The following is a 23,711-nucleotide window of genomic DNA, read 5'->3' as shown; positions in this document are numbered from 1 at the left end:
TCTCTCCCTCCCTCCCTCCAGCTCCCAGGCAGGACAAGCAAGCCAGCACCAGTGGGAAGCGCGCGCACCATCATGTCAAAAAAAACAAAAATTGACTCCAAGTGCAGGGTATTCCAAGAAAAGTGGACTTCTGGTTATTTTTTCACGGAGTACAAAGAAAGAGCTGTTTGTCTGATATGCCAGAATTCAGTGTCTGTGTTCAAGGAATACAATTTGCGTCGACACTACAAAACTCAACATAAAGATAAATATGATTCTTTGGTCGGACAAGTGAGAAAAGATAAAATATTAAGACTGAAACATGGATTGACAACTCAGCAAAATACTTTTGTGATGCAAAAGCAGCTCAATATATCATCACTTTGAGCAAGCTATCAAGTTGCCAAGCTCATAGCGCGCACTTGCAGAGCATTCATAGAGGGAGAATTTGTTAAAGAATGCCTTCTTTCTGTTGCCAAAGAGATGTGTCCAGAAAAGGCGGATTTATTTAGTACAGTGATCTTTTCAGGACCTACAATTACACAAAGAATTGAAGAAATGGGGGAAAATTTGAATCTGCAGTTGCAAAACTCCTCAAAAAGACTTTGCTATTTCTCATCGGCACTTGATGAAAGCAATGATATTCGTGATTCTGCACAACTTCTATGATTCTTTTGAAGTCACAGAGGAGTTTGCTGCACTGAAAAGCATCAAAGGAACAACTACAGGAGAGGATATCTATGAGAAAGTTTGCCAAACTATGAATGATTTGGAGCTGGACTGGGGTAAACTATTCAGTGTGACAACTGACGGTGCTCCTAGCATGGTGGGGTCCATGAAAGGAGTGGTTGCACGCATTAACAAAGAGATGGACAAATGCAACCATTCACATCCAATAGCCATACACTGCGTCATCCACCAACAAGCACTGTGTTGTAAATCACTGAAGCTGGACTCTGTCATGAAATTTGTAGTTTCTTGTGTTAACTTCATTAGAGCTCATGCACTAAACCACAGACAGTTTCAGGAATTTCTATCTGAGCTAAATGTTGCCTATGAAGATATTCTGTACCACACAGAAGTCCGTTGGCTGAGTCGAGAGAGAATTTTGAAATGATTTTATGACTTACTTCCACAGGTTTATGATTTTATGTTTTCTAAAAACAAAGAAGTACCAGAGCTCAAAGATGCAGAATGGAAATGGCACCTTGCGTTTCTGACAGATGTAATGAAGCTACTCAACAATTTCAATGCCCAACTTCAAGGAAAGGGGAAGCTCATCTGTGATATGTATTCACATGTGAAAGCATTTCAAGTCAAATTAGATCTGCTCATTAACCAAGTAATGGAGGAAAACTTCTGCCATCTCCCCAAAACTCAAAACCTGTCTGCAGGAAAAACAGCAGTTGCATTCCCAAACAAAACATGTATGGATGTACTAGAAATGTTGCAAGAGGAATTTCAAATTAGATTTAAAGAGCTTTGTCTCCATGAACAGGACATACAGCTTTTCTGGAACCCATTTTCTGTTGACATTGAAACTGTTGATCTGTTTTAACAAATGGAATTGGCCAAGCTACAGACTTGTGACTCGCTGAAAGATGCATTCAAATCAAGTAGCCTTACTAATTTCTATGCATCTCTCCCCTCAGAGACATATCATAATCTCAGGAACCATGCACTCAAAATTGCAACCATCTTTGGCAGCACCTATGTTTGTGAGCAGACTTTTTCCTGAATGAAACATCTGAAATCTCCAACTCCATCAGATCCAGACTAACTGATGAACACTTGCATCACTTGCTACGACTAGCAGTGACAAACATGGAACCTAACATTGACCATCTCATTAGCCAAAAGCAGGCCCATAGTTCACATTGAAATATTATTTGTTTTTGTTGATTACAATTGTTCTTCATTTTAAATATTGCATTCTTTTTCCTGTTTTTTTTTTTTTTGTGCGCTACTACAAATAAAGTATGTGAAGTGTGCATAGGAATTCGTTCATTTTTTTCCAAACTATAGTCCGGCCCCTGACAGTGTCTGAGGGACAGTGAACCGGCCCCCTGTTTAAAAAGTTTGAGGACCCCTGCTCTAGTAGCTGCTGAGGAGCCCTGATTGTTGTCCTGAAAGGGGTTGTTGGCATCCTTGTTCCAGATGATAACCTGATTAGGGAAGGTGAAGCACCATTTTAGTCAGTTTTGGGGAGAGATCTATTATATGAGCCAGGCCTAGAGCTCAACAAATATAATGCAGCAAACAGACAGCAATTTATGGAACAAAAATTAGAATCTATGCTTTGCTTTGGCCTTCTGAGTGTGACGATGATGGGTGGGAACTTACTGGGAACCTTATGAGGAAATAATGGAGGGCTTCTGATGCCAAGTAAGGAGAACCAGATAAAAACAACTACAGGAGGCCATCACTTATGGGAAACCTTAACAAGTTCTAGCAGCTTCTAAGGAACTTTCTGGGTATTCACATTGGGGAACTATTGACACAGTGGTGTATTGAAGTTGAGTGGTGCATCGAAGTTGAGGAGGTATCAGGTGGGGTCATAGTAACATGGGGGGTATCAATGTGGAGGTGTATCAATATGTCAGGATTATGGGCTCTGAGTAGGCCCTGGAAAGGGAGAGGTATGGATGTTGGGGAATTACTGAAGTCAGGACCTATTGATTTCACAAGGATATCGATGTCAGAGAAGAATTGACATCAAGGAGGTGCATCAAGGGGGACATCAAAGATGTTTGACATCAAAATGAAATTGACATCAGGGCAGTTTCAATGTCAAGTAGGTACAATTTTGGGGAGGATCAAAGTTGTGGTGATATCAACGTTGGGGAGGAAGCAGTACCAACATTGGGGCACTATTGACATTGAGGAGGGATTCACAAAGGAAGGTATCCTCATCAGGGAGCAGGGAGTTAAGGAGCACAGAAAGATCAATCTCAGTGTATCAGTCAGCTTTGGGAAGTTATTGACACCGAGGGATATCAACATCTGGTATGGGGCATCAACATCAGGAGATACTGACATCAGAGGATTCATTGCTGTGGTGGTATCAACATCAGGGGTATCAATATCAGGGGTTTAATTGTTGTGGTAGTATCTAAGTGAGTATTACTAACATTGGGGAATGATTGACTTTGGGAAGATTTTTGAGGGCTGAGTGTGTTGTCATCTTGGGAGTGTTGATGTCTCAGGGGTACCAAATTTGGGGATATCACATTTGAAGTTTATCAACAGGGGTATCATTGATGTTGTGAAGGTATCAACATCAGGGTAGTATCGCCTTCAGGGGAGTATTGACTTTGCAGGGGTTTCAACATTGTGGATTTTATTTCTGTGGTGTTGTCAATGTTGAAAGTAGCATTGGCATCATGGGGGTATCAACACTGGTGGTATCGATGTCCGGGGTTTTGTTGTGGTTGTACGAATTTTGTGGAAGTATTCAAGTTCAGAGGTTAATTGTTGTGGTGGTATCCATATCAGGCGTTTCATTGTTGGGGTTCTACTGATGACAGTAGCATGCTGACATGACCTATCAACATAGAGGGAGGATATTCACATTGGGGTTTTTTATTGATGTGGAGGTGTCGATGTCAGAGAGATATTCATTTCTGGAGGTATCAATGATTGGGGATATCAGTATCTATAATTCCATATGAAGTACCTATAATTTCATACATAGTATCTATAATCTATAATGAGGGAGGTCTATTTTAGGTGTTTCAATGTCAGTGGTTTACACTGGCCTAGACATGTCTGTGTCAGAGGCATGTCTGTGTTGGGGGACTACTGATATTGGGGGCATGTCCATGCCAGGTTTGGGGATAGATATTGTTGTTGGGATGAGCATCACTGTTGGAGGAACATTGTTGTTTGGGGAGTATCAGTGCCAGGGTATTGATATCATCATTATCAATATCAGGGTGTATCAACATCAGGAGAATTCATTGTTGGAGATGTATTAATATCAAGGGCTATAGAAAGTTGGAGAAGTATAGATGTCATGACGCATTGCTGTCTCAGGGCAAAAATCTTTGGGAGGTGTCACTGTTGGAGGTAACAAAAGTAGCAATGTTGGGAGGATATCAGTGTTGGGAGAGTGTTGATGTTGAAGGTTTGTGTGTCACGGAGACATTGATATCAAGGGATTTCTACATTGAGGAGGAATGGATGTAAGTTTTTATGATGTTTGAGTGCCAATGTCTGGAACATATATTGCCGGAGAATAATGAGGAAGGAAGGGTATTGGTGATGAGTGGATATCCATGTTGCGGGGTATCCTTGTTGTGGTTTTGATGTGAGGAAGTGTCAACATTGGAGGTAACAATAATGGGAGGCATTGTTGCCAGGGGCATCGTTGTCAAGGATATCAATGTTAGGGGTCGTGTTGATATCAGGAAAGTATCTATGTCAAGGAGGTGCTGATCTCAGAGGGTTTCTGTGTTGGAAGGAAGTGGATGTCAGTTTTTACCATGTCAGGGCAGTGAGGTCAGAGTCAGGGAGAGTATCCATGTTGGAAAGTAAGGATATCAGGATGTATTGATGTTGGAGACGTACTGTGAGAGAATAATGATTTTAGGGGGGTATCAATCTCAGGCTTAATGGTGAATAGAGGTATCAAAGTGGGGTGTCCATTTCAGAAGGTATTAGTGTCAGGAAAATGTTTTCAGTTGTTGTCTGTGTTGGGAGTTATCGATATTGGGGTGTCATTGGGCGATGTCATTGTTGGGGTCATCTTGTTGCTAGGGTGTGTTGATGTCTGGAATGTATCAAAGCTGGGGGTTAACAATGTTAGGATCGTATCTATTTTGGTGTTATTGATTTTGGAAAAGAATGCATGTCAGGAGTAAAATGTTGGAGAGTAATGATGTTGGGAGGTGTCAGTGTCAGGGCACATTAAAGCTGTGGGTTATGATGTGGGAAGGCATTGATCATGGACCCCTAGACAGGTATCAATGTTTGCATGCAGCAATGAGATGTCTAGGGGGTATCTATGTCAGGAGGTATCAGTGTTGGAGGTTCCAATATCACTGGGTATTGATCCTGGGGAGGTATTGAAGTCATAGGTTGTTGGTGTTGGAGGATATCATTGTCTAGGGTAACAATGTCAGTGAGGTATTTATGTCAGATAATATTGAAGTCAGGTGTAACAATCTGGGTGTTATCAATGTCTAGGGTAATGATAATGGGAGATGTCAGCATAAGGGGAAATTGAAGTCAGAGGTTGCATTTTTGGGAGGTATCAATGCTATGGGTGTTGATGGTCAGTGGGGAAACAATGGTGAAGTAGTTATGGATGTCACAGAATTGTTGTTGTCAGGGTGGATATCCATGTCTGAGAGTAATGATGTTGGAGACTATCAATTTCAGGCAGATATTGATGCCAGTGGATTTCAATGTCCAGGGTACTGATGCTGGAGGGGCATCAATGTCAGAGAGAGATCATTGTTGTGTTGGGGGAGGGGCACTGAGGATTACCAATAGAGCATATCTATTTGGAGCATTATGATGTCTGGGAGTATCGATGTCTGGCAGGTGTAGATGTCAGGGAGGGTATTGATGTTGGCATGTAATAATTTGGGGACTGTTGATGTTGGGAAGGTATTGATATCTGGAGATATCTAGAGGTCTCTGTGTTGGGAGGTATGGATGTTGGAGGTTCCAATGACATGGGGTGTTGAATCTGAGCAGGTATTGATCTTGGGGGTTAGTGATTTCAGGGACATATCTTTTGCGGGAGTGTTGACATGACAGAGGTTTCAATGTCGTGGACCTGTCCATGTAATGGAGCATCAATGTTGGGGGGTGTCAATGACAGGACCAATGTGATGGGAAGTATTGATATTGCGCAATATTGATGTCAGGAGTAATCTGAGTTGGAAATTGTTGATATTGGGAGTGTTGGGGGTATACAGGTCATGGGTTATAAATCTTAGGGAGATCTCAGAACCACAGAATTTGATATCTAGGAGATGAGGGTTGATGTCTGGAATGTATCTCCAGTGACAAGTGTCAACATTGGGAAAGTATGGATGTATGGAAGAGGTGTCATTGTACAAGGGGGTATCATTGTTGGGGGACAGTTTTCATGTTGGGGTTGCATCCATATTGTAATGTGTTCATGTTGAGATGTGTTTATTTCAGGAGAATCAATGTCTGAGGGAATTGTTTTTTAGAGGTATCAGTTGGAGGATATCAAGTTCAGGGGTTCATGCATGGGTTCATGCATTCCTTGATCCTGGGGAGGTATCCATGTCAGAGACCTATCAATTGAGGGCTTGCCAATGTTGGGAGTGCTGATGTGTTAATGTCTGGTGCTGATGTGTTAATGTCGGGGAGGGATTGATGTTTAGGGGTGCCAGTATTGGGGCATTTCTGTGTTAGGGGTTGTCATTGTTGGGAAGGAATCAATGCTGAAGGATTTTGAATGCCTGAAATGTATCCAGATTGATGAGTATCAGTGTTGGGTATATTGTCTGGGGGTATTGATGTTGTGGAGTTATCGAAGTTGCATGGTAAAGATGTCAGGACATAGTGATGTCAGGCATATTGATTTCAGGAGAACACAATTGGGAGGAAATGTTTTGGGTAGTTGATATCAGGGAGTATTGATGTCAAACGTATTGATGACATAATGGTATCAAAGTAATGGGAAATCAATATTGAGGGGTAACAATATCAGAGATATATTTATTTCAGGGATATCAGTGTTGGGAAGGAATGTATGTTGTAGACTGTCGATGTCAGGGAGTTATTGATGTCAGGGTGTGTGACTCCACTCTGTGGGGTGTTGATGTTGGGGGTATAAATGTTAGGATTTGTGAAGGTCAGGATGTACTGGTGACAGAGGTGTCAACCTCAGCAGGTGTCGAAATTTGGAGGTATCTGTGTCAAAGTATCTATGTCAGGGGGTAACGATGTCTGGAATAACCCTGTCAGGTGGTCTTGTTTGGACAAGGTGGTTGGACTAGATGATCTTCAGAGGTCCCTTCCAATCTCATGTATTCTGTGATTCTCTGGATGTCTGGGAGGTATGGATTTCAAGGAAGCTTAATGGGGGGTAATGCTGTGGGGAGGTACAAATGTTGGGGAGATTGACGTCTGGGAGTATTGATGTTGTTGAGGGTATCAATATTGGTATCTAACGATGCTGACGTCACAATGCCAGGTGCTATTGATGTCGGGCAGATATCAGTGTTGGGGAGGTATCAGTGTTGTGGATTCCAGTGTCATGGGGTACTGATGTTGGGGAGGTATGGCTTTTGGAGGGAAACAAAGTCAGAGTGTATCGCAGTTGGAGGTATCGCCGTTGGGCTATTGATGTTGGGGAGGTATCAGAGTCAGGGGAAATGATGTTGGGGCTTTTGATGTGGGGACGTATTAATGTTGAAGGTTATCAGTGTCAGAGTGTACTGTACAATGACGGGAGACATTGATTCAGTGGGGAATGCTTTCACAGGATATCGGTGTTGGGCAGATATCAAGGGTGACTGGTATCTATGAGAGGAAGATTGATATCACACAGTAATGATTTCAGTTGGCAGATGTTAGGTAAACTCTCTTCAAGAAGAAAGAAGGAAAATCCATCCCAAGGCTTGGGTAAATAAAGGCTTTTATGACAGTATTTGTGTATCTTAGCAGTTTATTGATACATAGTCCTTGTTCTTCAACACATGAAATTTGGGCCCCTTTTTCCAGATGAAGTCTGTACAGTGAAAGGAATGAGTTTCCGTTACTTGTGCAGATTGTATCAACTGTGACTTTTCTATAACCATATATCACATTGATAAACTATTGGTGACAAATGAAGAGGAACATTTATTTGGGGACTGAAATAAAAATAACAGTTTGCATCTTGAAGGACAAAAATATTTTAGCACAACCTTACCTTAAAGGCATTGCACATTGTGAACCAAAGGGCTATGGTATGAGAAAGCTGATGACCTGCTGAGAAAAGATGCTCTTAACCAAGGTCTATTAAGAGCAAAGTCTGATTTCTAAAGTAGTTGCACACAGGTACCATTGTTTTTCCGTACAGAAGATGTGCATTAATCTGGAGACCAGAGCTCCAATGAAATTACCTCAAGAATTGTGCTGCCATAGACAGCACAATGTTCCCCTACTGACACAGGAGATGGGAAAATGGGCTATAAACTACTCATTTGTTATTTGTAATTTTGCAGACTAGTATCTAAACTTTTCATGACAAATTTCCATTCAAACACTGTATTTTGACCTGTAACAATATCTACTAACGGGTTTGTTTTTGGAAACCCTGTTCTAAGCTACCTGGAGTTAACTACCTGACAGGGGCTGAGTTTTTATTACATAAGCTTTACTATTCAGTATAATTTGAAGCAGTCATGCTCTATACATAGTGTCATGAAAAATCCCTTGTGTAGAATTTGTACCTGCAGTCCATTTCATAAAATAATATTGTCACAAATACATTAAAAAAATGCATTACCATTTTATTGGTTTGTTTGAGATAGTTAATGGTGTGCAGATATCTTTATTGATAAAGTGAGTGCTTGGAAACGTAGGGGCAAAGCTCTCAAGGGTTAACAGCCACTCCAATATGTTTTTCTGATATATTTTTCAATGGAAATGTTTGAGAACGGGTTGGAGACTGTGAACATGCAGACATGGCATGCATCAGACCTACTGGAGTGATTTGTATCTACTGGCTTTGCTGGCCAATGGGATCTGTCATGAAATATTAGTTCACACACAGAACACTTTTTTTCATCTAGTTCCCAGAATGCTTTCTAAATCTTGCAGTTTTTCCCAGCTGTGCTCACTAACAACATGAAAACAAAGACGAGGCATTCTTTATATTCTTTGAAGTCTGCTGTCACCAGATAAGATCTACCAAGTCTAAAATCCAATACTGATCACTCCTAACAGCATTGTGATGATGGCTGAAATGGGCAGTAAAGGATGAATGGAGTATGACATCATCCATAAGCTCTGAAGCAGCAGTAAGGGGGATTTAAAATCACAGTAAAGTCTTACTAAGTTTGTATCAACCAAGAAGGAAGAAATTTCTACAGTTTCTAGGAAATAACTGTTGTCTGGAATAGTCTTTAACATAAAGAATTGTTTTTTGTTTTTGTATTTAAATAAATTGCTTTTCTTATGCTGCAGAGGGGAGGCCTTAAACTCTTTTCTCTACCAGTCTCAGCGAGGTGCTATGGGTGTAGTTTAGACTAGAATTATGTCTACTTTCTAACATACAATCTGCTCTCACAGAAATCAAAGTTCTTCAGAGTTCTTCATTAACGTCAGTGAAAGAAGGATCACGCATTGAATATTTTCTTCCAGTGTAAATCTTTTATGTCTCCTTTGATTCTCACATGCTTTCCTGCAACCACGGACAGCCTGCAACTGTGTATTACACTGTGCATTGTTTTCTTTCCTATGTTCCCCTACTGATTTCTGCTTTTGTCACATGCCTTTTGACCCCCAGTTGTGGTCAATATGTGCTTGTGTACAGTGTATGGTCGTCTGTCACATTTCGCTCTTGAGTCCCGAGACATGCTGCAGCTTCATAGAGGGTCTGTGGTCCAGGAATGCATGTTAGAGTGTGTGCACATTCACCTTCCTTTTCCTTTCCTTTTTTTTATCTGTGCTGTCTGTGTCAGGAGTTGACCTATAGCGTATGTAATGTATATCGCCGCTCTTCATTAGATTCTTTCTGCTTACCTGTGCTCTACAGGTGAACACTGTCCAAACAGCATGCATTGTCTATTTGCTGTGATGCAGGGCTTGGCATAGGAGGTGTGTGGTTTTTGACATAGGAATACATGTATGTTCATTACAGCATGGGGTTAAAGTTGAAGACATGCAGTGGGTGTTTGCATGGTAATGTTCATAATGGGGCCAGCATGTATCATGTTGTAGAAGACATGGCAGAAGATGGACATGTGCACAAGTTCGTCTGTGAGAGCATAGTGTAGCATTTCCAGCATGAGGTACACGATGTGCGCTCATGGGTGTGTATTTCTTGTGAGAGTGATATTTAATGACTATTTGAAGTGAAGAATTTGCATCTTCTTTCCTTTTTCCCATTTCCCACAACCCTGCTCCCTGTATGTTTGGCAGCAAAATCTCTTTTAACCCCAGGTAATGAAGATAGGTGATGCCGCTGCATTAGAAAAAGTGCCATCTTTCTGTCACCTCCTGTGAGAGAGGAAAGCTAGGCAGGCAATGACATCAAAGGTTTAAATAAACAAAACACAACACTTTCTTCCTACTAATCTTGGGGAGAAAGAGCAGGTGCTACTACAGAAATAAGTGGATATTGGAAGACAGAAGAGGGTTTAGTTCAAGGAGGAGAGACTGTGGCTTAACAAGGATATATACCATCAATTCTTCATCTGCTCAGCATATTAGAAGACAGTTTCAGGATCTCTTCTCAGTAGTTCTGTACTTCCATAGAGCTCCCTCTGTCGGTCCTTCGTGAACAGTACCCGTAGCACTGAGAAGTGGCTGGGAGAGATCATATCTGAGCACAGTAAGGTTTCCAGGAGGAAGGAAAAAGACTGTAGGTCTGATGGCAGTCGTGCTACATGCCACATAGGGGGCTCTAAATACTTGGATTACTGAAGTGCTTTTGCCCCAGCACATAACAAGAAGTCATGTCTTCTGAAAACCCCAGAGATTCATTGACCTAACGGATGCTGCTGCTGCTGCTGCTGGAAGACTATTTCAAAGAAGCCAAGTAGCAGTTAGTCAAGGGGAAGAACACTGATCAAATGGTTATGTGAATTGGCTCAAGGATGTTAAGTTCCAGCACGAGCCAGGAGAATGTCCTGCTACCAGTAACAGGTACTACTTCCATATGAAACTCTTCCAGGTTACTGAGAGGTATGTGAACGCTGCAGGAGATTGCTCAAAAGAGCAGAGAAAATTTCTGACAAAACAACAAAATAGGGTCCTGGCACTGACAAAGGTGGCTCTAGCTGGACTAAAATAAAAATAAGTAGACAGGAGGTGGATTTTTTTTCATTCTGCTAATAATCCAACACAGCTCTAGCAATGCTTCTATTTGAAAATGGGATATTAATGATATGATGTAGCAGCAGCAGAATACTATGTACAGCATTTGTTAAAAAATTTTTAATTCACAAATGTCAGTACAACATTCAGCTGACAATGACTGGGCAGAGTGAAAGATCAGGGAGAATCAGACCCTTTTGCAAGAAAAATATGAACAAATTCTAACACCTATAGTTCCAGGCCTGAGCTCTGCTTGAGACTCGTCCAAGCTTCCAAGCAAAGGGTCAAGCCCACTGGAGAGAGGGCTATGTCTGCTTAAATGCAGCTCAGACTTTCACCTCTCTCATTCTTTGGGGAGCAAGAAAGTATATTCTTTAGATGGGAAATGGATACGCTGGTGTATGGGCAATGAGCACTAATGGTTCTGACCAGCCTCTCCGCTGGGGCTTCCCCCAAGACATCTGCCCTTTGGCCCTGCAGGAAGAACTGTTCCGTGCCTTAAAGTGTCAGAAAATACACCCCAGTATTCTCTTTGAATTTTGGAAATCTTTCCATATCACTCGGGTACAATTACAACTCACTCCAATGGAATGGCAAGAGAGGAGGGTTTAGACACATGACAATACAATCACAGAAAGAAAGAAAAGAAAAAGACACAGGACAGAAGAAATCCAGAGTCTCAGAGAGAAAGTAACAGTGAGGAGTTCCAAAAAAGCTGCCCCTCTTGGACAGGCCCTTTATTTCCAGCTGTGTATGTGGGAAGCAGACCTTACAGTCACTATTTTGGATCAAACATTTGATTTCCAAATATGTCTTTATTGTTGATTTAGCTCAGTAATATGAATTTTATTTTACAAGATGCTAACCAACGGAAAAAAAATCCACAATTACCTTATACAGTATTGGACTACCACAAAAACAGAAGCAAATGTCACAACCCAGTTAAAAGAAATGTAAAATAATTAATCAGGAAATCCTAAACAGATGAGATTAGTACCCTACATCACTTATAAACCCAGTAGTAGGAGGGAAGAGGAGGTCTGAACAGCAAGTCAAGTGATTCACTTTCCAACTCTTCTCCCCTAAATGCGTCCATGTTAGTGTGAGACACACACACACACACATAACCATGTGCTTAGTAGTATGAATGTGAGCATGTGTGACAGTGGTAGATATGCATGCCATCCTGTCCTGCCCCACCTTGTCTTTTACCCTACAAAGTCTTCTGGATCTGCTTTTTGTTTCAGAAACTAGAGAATTTCCTAAAAGAGACTGATGTATATTTGCAAGCAAAGCGTGTGAAAAGAGCCTGATGATCAGAGGAGAGTGGGTCAAACAGAGAGGACTCTACAGTGTAGGCAGAACTGAGTTAAATTAGGCAGCAGGTGTAATTTATCCCAGTGTTTACTCTAGATGAGCATATGACTGAAGTTAAGAAGCTGGGTATAACTAAGCCACGTATTTCTTCCTTTACTCTCCCATTTTCTGTCTGTTCATAGTGATTATGCTAAATATATCTTTTTGCACACCTTCCCTTCTCTCTCATTCCAGTCTACTACCTTCCATACCACACAGGCAATGATCCTCCTGACCTGCATAAAACTCTGCCAATTACTTTCATCACACTCCCCAAATATTCTTCTTGCCTTACACACTTCAGTGGAACAGCAGTCAAAAAAGGGTTGAAATTTGATTTCCCTCTCTCCTACAGTCAGAGGACACTCATATTGATTTCTCCTTCCTGAGGAGATGGGATCTAATTCCTCCATGTAAATACAGTGAACACCCCCATCTTACATTGGCATCTGCCTATCTTCTTCATCCTTCTTGTCTTTTCCTCCTTCTTGGTCCCCCTCCTGTATGTAGGAATGTTTACAGTAATACAGTTCAGTTCACTAATTTTTCAGATAAAACCTTAACCTAGAATTTTCCTGAAGTCATCTCACTGACCAAAGCTCAACTCCTTCATCAGAGTAACAGTGGTTATGGAAAAATCTGCTGTGTCACCAGGAAGAAACTGCTTTAGCAGGGCAGCATAAGGCTTGCACAGGACAAAATCTGTTGGGTACCTTTCTAAGAACGGTACTGTCTTAAAAGGGGTGGAGTAGACGGGAAGCATTTTATAGAAAACCTGCCCTGTAGCCATTTAGCTCCCCTCCCCCTCAGGCCTAAAAGCACTTCCCTGGAGGCAAAGAGTATCCAGTTCAGAAAGCCAGGGAAATGCATTTGTGAGGGACTAATTTCCTTTGCTTGTGAATGTGGTGCAAGATCTGTACAGAAATGAGACATGGAAGGGGAGCGTAAATCCACAGAATTTTTGCCACCTTCAAACTTGCAGAAGATTATTACAAAAGACATCACAAATAGATTATCTAATCGACATCAAGTTGTTGCCTTAATATACAGCAAGGGAGACTGCCTTAAGTAAGAACACAAAAAGCTTTCTCACTTGGAGGCTAGCTAGAAAATGAAGAGGCTATCACAGTAGCCCACAAGATTGGCATCAATGAAGATCATGAAAAACAATGTAAATAAATGGCCATGGAAATGGCCATTTTCGGTATACTCAGTCCTGTCTCAGGGTCTGAGTGGACTAGAAGTCCTCTTGATGTCCCTTCTAGCCCTACGCGTATGAGTCTATCCATTGGTTTCACTGAAAAGAACAAAAGAGTTGGTCTCAAACTTTTGTCCAGAACTTGCAATTAAAGCAACAAAGAAAATAAGTCCTTCCTTTCTTCCCCTTCCTCTCAACCTTTACACATCACAGCTGAAGAGTTTCCAGCCCTCAGAGTTAGCCCTTTTAATAGTGATGTCGTGGGAAATGCAATAATCTTGCAACACATCACAGGCAGGCAGCAGCTGGAGTGAGGACTGTCAGCACAGGACAGCCTTATGTGGGCAGTACAAATATTGCACTGCTCACTGAATGCCCATAGGAGTGTACCCCAAACCATGGGCAAGGTGTGACAAGGTCAGTGTACAATACATGCTCCAGACATGCCTCCCTCATCCAATGAAAGGGTTACATATGAACAGTCATTTCTTTCCTTCCCAGTCACTCTGCAGAAGGTCCACAACCCTGGCTTGTCTAGCAGCCTCCAGTACTGGCTAACAAATTCCAGCTGTGGCAAGAGAAGAACTAGGAAAGATGGAGTCTCCCCCTCCCACAGCACAGAATCTCTTGCTAGCCAATAAGTTTGCCCTTTCACACCATTTCTTTTTACCCTCCCTCCCCTCAGTTTAAAAATAATGATTATAATTAATGCATGAAGGTGATGGCATTGTGCAGGTGATTCACTTCCAGTTCTCTTCTCCTCTTCTCAAACATTCTCCTTCCTCTGCTCCAACACAAACCCATCCTCCAAAATTAGTTCCATCTCTCCATCTCGCCTGCATTACTGGTGGCTGGTGTTCACTTGCCATAGACGCTCTCATCACTGTAGGCCACGTAGAGAAAATAGTCCTCCTCATGGTTATCCTGGGAGGAGAGGGAGGGAAAAAGTAACAAACCAAAGCCCTGTAATTAATCATATGTGAAAATGCCCAAACAAGAGACCACTGTAACAGCAAGAGGGCCTAGAATCTCTTTCACTGCTTCTTTCTCTCTGTGGAAGCTTAACTTTGTTATAGCACAGGGCCCTTGAAATGGCTGAGCCTACAGCAAGTTTGTGGCCACAACTCTACAACTAAATTAAAGAATGTCACATCTGGGAGCACGCTGAATTTACTAGTGCAGCCAGAACATGCCAGAAACATGCAAGCACTGCGGAGCAGATAGCTCTGTGTGCTGCAGGCTGTGCAGCAGAATCTCAGCATTTGCACTTAAGATTGCAAGGAAAGACTTTAACAAATCAAAAACACTCTTTGGATACTTCCATACTTGCCAAACAATTATAACGGCTATTTTTCAGAACACCTTGACAGATGGTTGCAATTCTAGCCCTGTTGTACACATCGTCTACAAAGCTAAGATGTTAAGTGATTACACAGACATAAAAAGTCTTCAGAATGCTTGGAACAGAGTCCCAGAAAGTTAGATCTAAACAGTTAGATCTACCTTACTCTGATGAGTTCAGATTTGCAATAGTGCTTGTATTTGTTCACTTCATATTGCCTTTATTAGCCTATACTGTATTGTGCAGTTACTATCAAAAAAAGTGATGAGCCAAATGGGGTTTACAGCATCATGCTGAAGGCTCTTATTATAAGACATGAACACAGCAGGAGGGAGGTTCATGACTGAAATCAAGGAAGGCTAAAAACTAGTCTTGATATAATGCCAATATAATTAAGGAATGTTACCTTGATGGTCAAAGAATATGCCTTCAAAATGGATCAAATAGTACTTCTCAGCAGAAATTGTGGGAGACAATGTTCACAGTGTCCTTGCATATACAATACAAGTTAAAAAAAAAAAAAAAAAAAAAAAGAATCCAAACCAAAGAATAAGATTTCCCTGAAAAGCACTTGTAGGAAGTTTGTTGTCCCGTGATACTGTGCTCTTACCCTGGCTAAAAGGAAACCTCTTTTGTATAAGCAGGTAAGCTGATACAGGTAAGTCTGTTCATCATTTTTCCCGTCACACTCTCTCCTCCTCAGTATAGACAGGTGTTTTATGGCAATGCTTTTTTAAGTAGTAGGATCAACATGTCACTGCTCAGGCAACTATTCACCACCTAATACAACAACACTTTTACCTAGCAAACAACTAAAAGAATTAGACTCCAGACTCCTCTTTATAACTAAAAAAATGAACTTTCCCAGCAGTTCATGGAATATTGCCAAGGGTAAGGGGTCCAGTTTTATGGACCTGTTGCCAAGCTTCACCCACTGGCACTTAAGCAGCACCCAGTGATACTTCAGTGAGAATATACATTCTTATGGGCACTCCACCAAAGAGAGAAAGAAATGGGCCAGGCTTACCTCATACAGCTGTCCCATGGTAGCACTGGTAGGAGGGATGGTATTATTGACAAAGAAGAACAGGGCATCTTCTGGCCTCAGGTGGATTCTCTTTCGAATTAAGAAGTAGAATTGGCCAACTGAAGAAGAACAGGGTAGAATGCTTTAAATGCATAAAGAGTGTTCATTTGGTTTAGCAACTTTGAATGATTGTTTCCCTTTGGAAAAGAAGAAAGGGAATGCTGTATATATAAAGTAAGGGGTGGGGGGGAAGGAAAAATGCAGGAAAGAAAGAACTTCATGATGGTCACTGCATTATCAGCTGACCCGCACTGAGCTAGTAAGTGTTGGTTCAGTGCAGCTTTTCAGGTTTACCCACACTGACTCTGACCACTGTACCCTCTAAATCCACACTCCCATCTATATAGTAAATGCCCTATAGCAGGGACCATTGGGAAAATCTCTAATCAGTTTAATCTTTAAATCCTATATGGCAAAGGTACCATACAGATTTTTGCCTCAGGTTAAACAGTCATTCCTGAAAACAAATGTAATCCTTACAGTCTATCTGCTTGAGCTTTGTTGCACGAGGCATTCCACAGTCAACTATCAAAAAGATTCTGTTCCTTTAACTGATTCACATTCTCAAATGAAAACAAACATGATCACACACAAACTGGCCATTACTATTCTGAAAAGGAACTTTGTTGTGGTCATGACTCCAATGCTGGCAGTGGAAAACAGGAGGACTATTTTAAGAACTTGCCTCTTTCTGCAACAAGGATACAGGCTCTGTCAACTTGAGCTGCAGCTAAGTCATCATGGACTGATAATTGTGTTACTATGATACACAATTCAGTCATTTTCATCATAAAGGTAAGCGGTGACACATACACATTAGCTGAGTCACTGGGATTCTTCAAAAGACCTCAGAGAACTCTGTATGTCACAAACCAAACTATAACATACAAATATATAGATATAAGTATGGCTAAACTCAAACAATGAAAAGATGCATCAGATGCTCAGATGGATATATTCTTGAGGCTGAGCATAAGTGTAAAAATAACTTCAGAGACATACTCACTGAAAATCAGGGCAAAAGTCAGTAAATTTTCTTACCTGTGAGGTCAGAAGGCACAAGATACTTTCTTTTGTCAAGGTCAGGTACTCTGGCCTTCGGTGCTTTTTCCACAATTACCTAGAGAGAGAGAGTGAAAGTCAGAAAGAGAGAGAGAGAGAAAGAAAAGCAAGAAACTAACCGTGGTTATTGTAAGGAGGAGTGGACCAAGAAGCCTCAGTGGAAAAGGATATTATCCTTTAAGAAATGGACAAGTAGGAAAAAGACTGGAAATCACTGGCAACAGCTATGTTGGGAGCCCTGGACAGATGCAGTAACCACAGTGAGTAAAAAATGGAGACTGAAACGCACATAAAAATAAACTGTAATGGCTAAAAAAAGGCAAAAAATCAGGTCACCTTGATGGTCCTAATGCATGTTTCATTTCTGTATGAAGAAGCTGCCTGGAGACTAACACACAGATATAAAGAGATATTGCAGATAACTTGAATTATTTCCAGATTCCAAACTTTCTGGCCTAAAATCAGCCCTAGTCCCAATAGTCCCATATCCTAATTTCTACAATCACCAACCCTGAATGCTCTAGGAAGAAGCAAAGAATAAAGAAAAAATAAAGAAAAACTACATATCATTGGTGAAGTTTGGAGAAGCTTCTTTTTTTTTTTAAGCCCAGTTAGTTCAGTAGTAAAGTTTTAGACTCTATAGTTTGCAAATGCACATTATACTTCATACGGTCATGTGTGTTTTCTTAACCACATAAATAAATAATAGAATTTGAAAACGTATTAATGTTCGGGCCTCTGGAATTAGGAAACTCAATGCAAAACACCAATCCTTATTAATTACCATGCAGATGAAGTTCACTAGCTTTGAAGTCAAATGGGCTAAGAGATCTTCAGCTACAGCAAAGGAGTTGTCATCAGAACTAGGCAAAATGCTTATCTCAAAAGTAACAAGTATTCCAAAACGACCTGAGCTTCTTGCAAGAAAATCCAAGGAAACCTTCCCAAAGTTGGAGGTATGTTTCCATGGAGCTACTGAGTTTGCATGGAAAAAAAAATGCAGATTTATTTATTTATGAACTGGAAATGACATGCTGCGACTCAGTCTATGTGACTTGCTATCTGCAGAAGCCATTTTGGCCATCTAAATGAGAAGCTTGATTTTTCAACGTTCTTATCTTTTTCTTTTCCTGGACCCTGTCCTGGACTCAATTTGGGACACTGCAGGACTGATTTCCAAGTGTTCCATATTCCCAAAGCTCTTTGCCAATCAAAATCAGCAACTGTCTCTGTTGTATGGGATGAAACGATGTGGACCAAGTCGTCTCTGGAACCTAAATGATGTTGCCACATCATTTTGACAGAGAAAATAAATTATCAGAAAAAGAGTTGAGGTTGTAGGGGTCATCTGGAGATCACCCAGTGCAATCCTTCTGCTCTAAGAAGTGTCACAGAGAGCAGGTTGCCCAGACCATTTCCAGTCAGGTTCTGAATGTCTCCAAGAACGGAGACTCCACAACCTCTCTGGGCAACTCATTTCAGTATTCAGATACTCTTACAGCAAAGAAGTGTTTTCTCATGTTCAGTTGGCCTTTCCTGTGTTACAATGATCTATATTAGCCTGGACAAAGTACCATATTAATCCAGGTCTACTCTTTCAAGAACCAAGTGAATATCTGCAAAGGATGCCTGTGCATAGAGATATTAGTTGGACACCTCTCCAGCGGGCTTCATTTGGATGATTCAACATGGTCAAAATCTCTGAAAAGTGTAGGTTTATTTTTAAAATAGAAACATGGCCACTTCTGCCTTTTTAATAACCTGCTTTTTCAAGTACCTCAGTCTGTACAAGCCATTCAAGCTCTCTAAAGCTTGAATGTTGTGGTAGGATATGCATTTCTATGAAGAAGCAATTGACATAGGGTGAATGCTGTGGGGAAAAAAAAAAAAAAGTTGTTCTCACTGAATATGTATTGGCCAAACAGCAACAGCACTTTTACCATATATACTACAAGATATCTAACATAATAGCTTACAGTGAAAACTAACCTTTCTTGTTCAAAATCACCAAAATACAGACAAGTAGAAGGGGGTTAGCCAGCAGCAGTGATATGATCATCCTGACCCTGAAAGCATCTTGGTCATCCTGATCACAATTTGGTCATTAGAATAACAAAGGAAAGGAAGATGGTGGGGAAGTCCAAAGCTAGTGAGGAAGAAGAGAGAATGCTGGGGCTTCTAAATCTGTAGGAAGCATTCAAATTAGATAATCACTAAGCTTAACAGATCTCCTTCTTGCAGAGCCGCAGAGCAGGAATGGCAGTGCTTTCCGAGACTGATTAGCAGCAGCAGTTCGCTTGCTTGGTAACACAGATATCTTTTTCTCAAACACTAAAACCTTCACAGACCTCTGCATGTGCATTCCTCCCTCCCACCTCCACCAAAGAAAATCCAAAGAGCAGCAACCAATTATCTGCATATCTGTTGTTGCTGGGTGGCATCAGCAGTCTCATGAGACTGTGCCATACTATATTATAAACTCAGCAGAATGCTGAGTTGTATAAGGACACTGCAGTGTAGGCAACCAAAGCGATGTCATCTTCAAGGATCCTGCCATCAGGAAGGGCACAGACATAAGCGATAAAAAGAATCCCATTGGCTGCATTCATGTGTTCTACATGCAGCTCTCTCAACAGGCTTCTCCCCTCATAATCCACATCCAGGCCTCCCAATGCAGCTTTTTTCACTTAGCCTTAACTGCAATACACACTGCTATTCTGCTCCTGGCTTCCTCCCTACAGTTCTGCTGATGCCCCCTCTGTCTTCATGTCATTATTTTCTTGCCAGACCAGCTCCAGTTCTCAGCTCCCCCCATGGCTCTTCTGGATACATCTGTCATGATCTGCTGCCCAAACTGCCATGCTAATTGTCCTCACTCCTGACTGACAGCACCCTCTCTGCGGTCCTCATCCTCTGTGCTCCCTCAACAGCACTCACTTCTTCATTGCCTAGCTGTATTCTCAACCTGCTATGCTAGGCCAAAAGGCCCCAAATTTGCAGCTTGGCCAAATGCACCCAAATTTTGACTTCCCAACATTTTCACTAGTATAGTTGTAAGCTACTCCTAAGATACAAATGGTGTTGGCCTGTCAGGAAAACATGTAGGATAACTGTTTCCCCTTAGCCTTAGATTCACAGTTTCAGGTATTTTGAACGCAGTATCCCTAGGCAGTAAATCTGGGACGGATCTCTCCAGTGGGAACGGAAAGAAAGAACAACTGCAAAACATTTAATAGAACAAAAAGAAAAAAAAAAACTCAATTAATTTGGTTGGTCATTTCTTTTTTCCAATTATACCAGTAATTATAAAGCTAGAAGTCTCCCACAGGCATTCCACAGGCACCTAAGCATGAGGAAATACAGCAAGGAGGTCAAAACTCTTGTCTCCAAAAAGATGCTTTTCTTTTTTTTTCTGTAAGAAGGTTAAACAGGAGGGCAGACGGGCTGGGATCTTAAGTGTCATTTTTCTCTCATATAAAGCACAAGAACAGAGTAAGGCTGTACCAAAAAGACAGGCCAAAAGAAAGAAAGGCAAAAATAATGGGATATCTGATCAAATGGATACAGCTCTAGTTTCCTATGAGCAGTGCTGGACAGAGTCACAGTTCTCCATTTTCACACAGAAAAACAGTAAGCTCTTGCCGCCTCCCACCAGTCCCACGCACACAGGCTGCCATAATAAGATTCCCACTGCCAAGCTGGTGCGGATCCCTGGAAGAGGGAGGGCGCATTACACCCCGCCATCCACACCTATGTGCTGATGGAGACCTTAGTGGGTCCTAACATAAAAAAAAAAAAAAAAACCCTGGCTACGCATTAGAGGCAAAAGCAGCCTGGAATCTGCACATGAAGGAGTGTGAACATCGACCTTACTAATCCAATTCATAAATCCAAAAATAGAGCAGCTGATGACAAGAACAAAGGCAGACGGTGGCAGGACAGCAAGCCAAGCCCTGCATGCTGCCTTCGCTGCCACTGCCCGAGGACGCGCGCACACACTGCACTCACAGGCACTCTGTCGGGGTATTTCTTTCTGATTTTCTCCCCTTCCTTTTTCCTGTATTCGAAAGGATGGTCTTCCTTGTACTGGAACTTCATGCTGCGCTACGGGCCAGGCGTCGGCTTCCCCTCCGATGGCTGCTGCTGCTGCTGCCGCCCCCTGCGCTGCGGACGGGCACTTCGCGGGCCCTCCGACACCCACCGCAGCAGAGCGGAGCTGGATCGTGCCCCCCCGGCACCGCACCGCGCCGCACCGCACCGCGCCGCGCCGCGCTGCAGCAGGACGCGCCTGGCCGGGCTCACGCACACCGCGGCGGAGCGAGGCGGGCACCGTGACGTCACGGGGAGGCAACGCGCCGCCATTCCAGACGGTTCCACCGCACCGCGGCGGGGCGGGCGGCGCCTGCCGCAGGATGCGCGGCGGCCCCCGCGCTCCCTGCCGGGCCGCCCTTCCCACGCTGCGGCGGCCGCGGCAGCTCCCCGCGCGCGGCCCGCGCCTCGCGGGGGGCAGCAAGCGCCGGCCTGCGCCCCGCGGCGCGTGGGGGCGCGGAGGATGCCCCCCCGCGTCCCCGCGTGTGCCGAGTCCGCGCGGGCGCGAAGGACACCCCCTCGCGCGGGGGAGGGGAGCGCGCAGCATATATTTATATATGTGTTATTGTATAAAGCCTGGTTGTCGCCTCATCACCCCCTCCCCCCCGGGGGGAGGGGGCGGGGAAGGACCGAATGAACCTGCCATTAAGCTGTGTCGCAGTCCCCAGCATGACTCAGGGGTTATGAATAGGGCCGAGCAGCTGCATGAGCAGAAACATCATGCCTGGTAATTGCAGTCAGCCGTGTTGCCCTCCCTCCTTGTCTTGCCAGTGCCTGTTTAATGCACCACAGTTGAAAAGCTTATGGAGGGACAGCAGCTAGGGCAAGCACCCAGCCTGTGGAGTGCTGTCCCAAATAGAGCTGCCCATCAAGGCTAGCAGCAGCTAATGGGTCTCTAATTCGCTGGCACTTGGATAACCACCCTGCCTTTCTTGAGACCTGAGCAAATTTGGAAAGTTTCCCCTTGGTGAAGGCAGTTGGTACAGGGTTTAGGCCTGGGTCAACCACTATGTGTCCCTAGGTCTCATTTTCCCCAAGTAATGCTTGAATGCTTCTGCTGCCACTTTTTTGAAACAGGTGATGAGACTGAAGTATTTTAGGTGTGATATCTAAGAGGGAAAAAAACAAAGACTTGTTTTCATGACTAATGCTGTTTATAATGTTTCTGTTATAATAATATAAATAACAAGGGCCGAAGGTGTGATGTGTAATGTGCCAGTGTGCATTACAAACAGCAGACAGTTCAAGCAAACTGTTTGTAAACAAACCAAAGCAGTGGGGCAATTTTAGCCTAGTTACTCAACAGATAAGTACTTGGAATATCTTTGTTTTTATTAAGTCCAGTCTTTCACTAGAAGAAAGGAAGATACTAATAAATGGATCAGCATGGTCAGATCAGTAAAAAAATAATTGCTGCTGTCCTGGGGAGAATGAACAACTGAATAGGAGTATATTAGAATATTCTAATTCTTTCAATACATGCCTCATACAGAGAAGCAGAAATTTTTCAAGCATGATCTTTTATTTGTGTAATAACCTTTATTGTAGTAGGATTTGCTGAATAGGACAGCACTTGAATGCTTGATGTGTCCAAAGCTACACCAATGGCATAGCTGAAAAGATCCAAGTTTCCCATATCTCAGTCAACATTCTGCCACTGTGTTGCTTCAGAGTTAACCAGGATAAGGAAAACGCTATTGTTGTTTTGTAGGCACTTTTTGCAGGTCAATGCAGAAGAAATATAGTGAACAGTCAACTTGAATCCTGAAGTGAAAAAAAAAAGAAAGATGAAAGAAAAAAAAAAAGAAAAATGAAGAGTATGCAGTAGCTGGATCTAAGGTGCTCCTTAATGATAAAAAACAGGATCAGGAGCATAAAGCTCTGGTCTTGTTCTAGCAGTACTCAAGTAAACCCTTTAGCCTGCTCCCAAGTAACTCATAGATGAGACGTTACTGGAGGTTCTATCACTGTGTCAGTAATATGCACAGTCCGAGATGCTGGCACCAGGTGTAGGAAAGAGCCTGCTACAAATTTCCACAACAGATCACTGGATATAATAGTGCTTGCTTAGCACTAGTAGCTAAATTTACTGAAGCTTAAGGCTGCATATTCCTGAACTTTTCTCTAAATTGTCAGAGCCAGTTTGAACAAGGAGAAACAAGGAACAAGTCCAAACATGATGAGTGAGTACCATAACTACACGTGGAGACAGTGGGGAAACCAACGAGTGAAGAAGCTACTTTTTGTCAAGTAATCCTTGGTGCAACCACACAGAGAATGGACAAATCTGCAGGGATATAAATACCCAGGGAATTTTCTGCTCAGAATTGCTCTGAGGAGCCACCCAGCTTGAGCTGGAATCCTAATAAAATTATTTTATATAAAATTATTTTGTGTCTTTTGGATAAAGAAGAAACCTAGAGTTTAACCGCATTAAGGACATTGGATCGAACAGTTTCCCTAGCGAAGATCCAGGATGTTAGTCTGTCTCCCGTGACTTACAGAGCAGTGTTTTGTGTGCTACCTACCTTTGCTTTCAAAAGCAGGCAGCAATGAACTCAGTAGTCTTTTGGTAGTGCTCTTTC

The 23,711-nt window shown here is 42.4% G+C and overlaps 1 protein-coding gene across 1 annotated transcript; it reads right to left on the bottom strand.

Annotated features, from left to right (window-relative positions):
• Positions 1-13,397: 13,397 nt before the first annotated feature.
• Positions 13,398-21,240, bottom strand: GABARAPL1 (GABA type A receptor associated protein like 1). Its single transcript, XM_010220765.2, has 4 exons — positions 21,046-21,240; positions 17,017-17,095; positions 15,916-16,034; positions 13,398-14,470 (listed from the first exon to the last, which is right to left on the bottom strand). The coding sequence occupies exons 1-4, from the start codon at positions 21,133-21,135 to the stop codon at positions 14,405-14,407; spliced, it is 354 nt and encodes a 117-aa protein (XP_010219067.1). The 5' UTR covers positions 21,136-21,240; the 3' UTR covers positions 13,398-14,404.
• Between the last annotated feature and the right edge of the window lie 2,471 nt (positions 21,241-23,711).

Source organism: Tinamus guttatus, unplaced genomic scaffold (assembly GCF_059628265.1).
Source record: "Tinamus guttatus ecotype Peru unplaced genomic scaffold, ASM5962826v1 Tinamus_guttatus_pri_ptg000408l, whole genome shotgun sequence".
NCBI classification, from domain to species: Eukaryota; Metazoa; Chordata; class Aves; order Tinamiformes; family Tinamidae; genus Tinamus; species Tinamus guttatus.
Note: the sequence above shows the minus strand (reverse complement) of the source record. Positions and strands in the feature narration are given on the sequence as shown.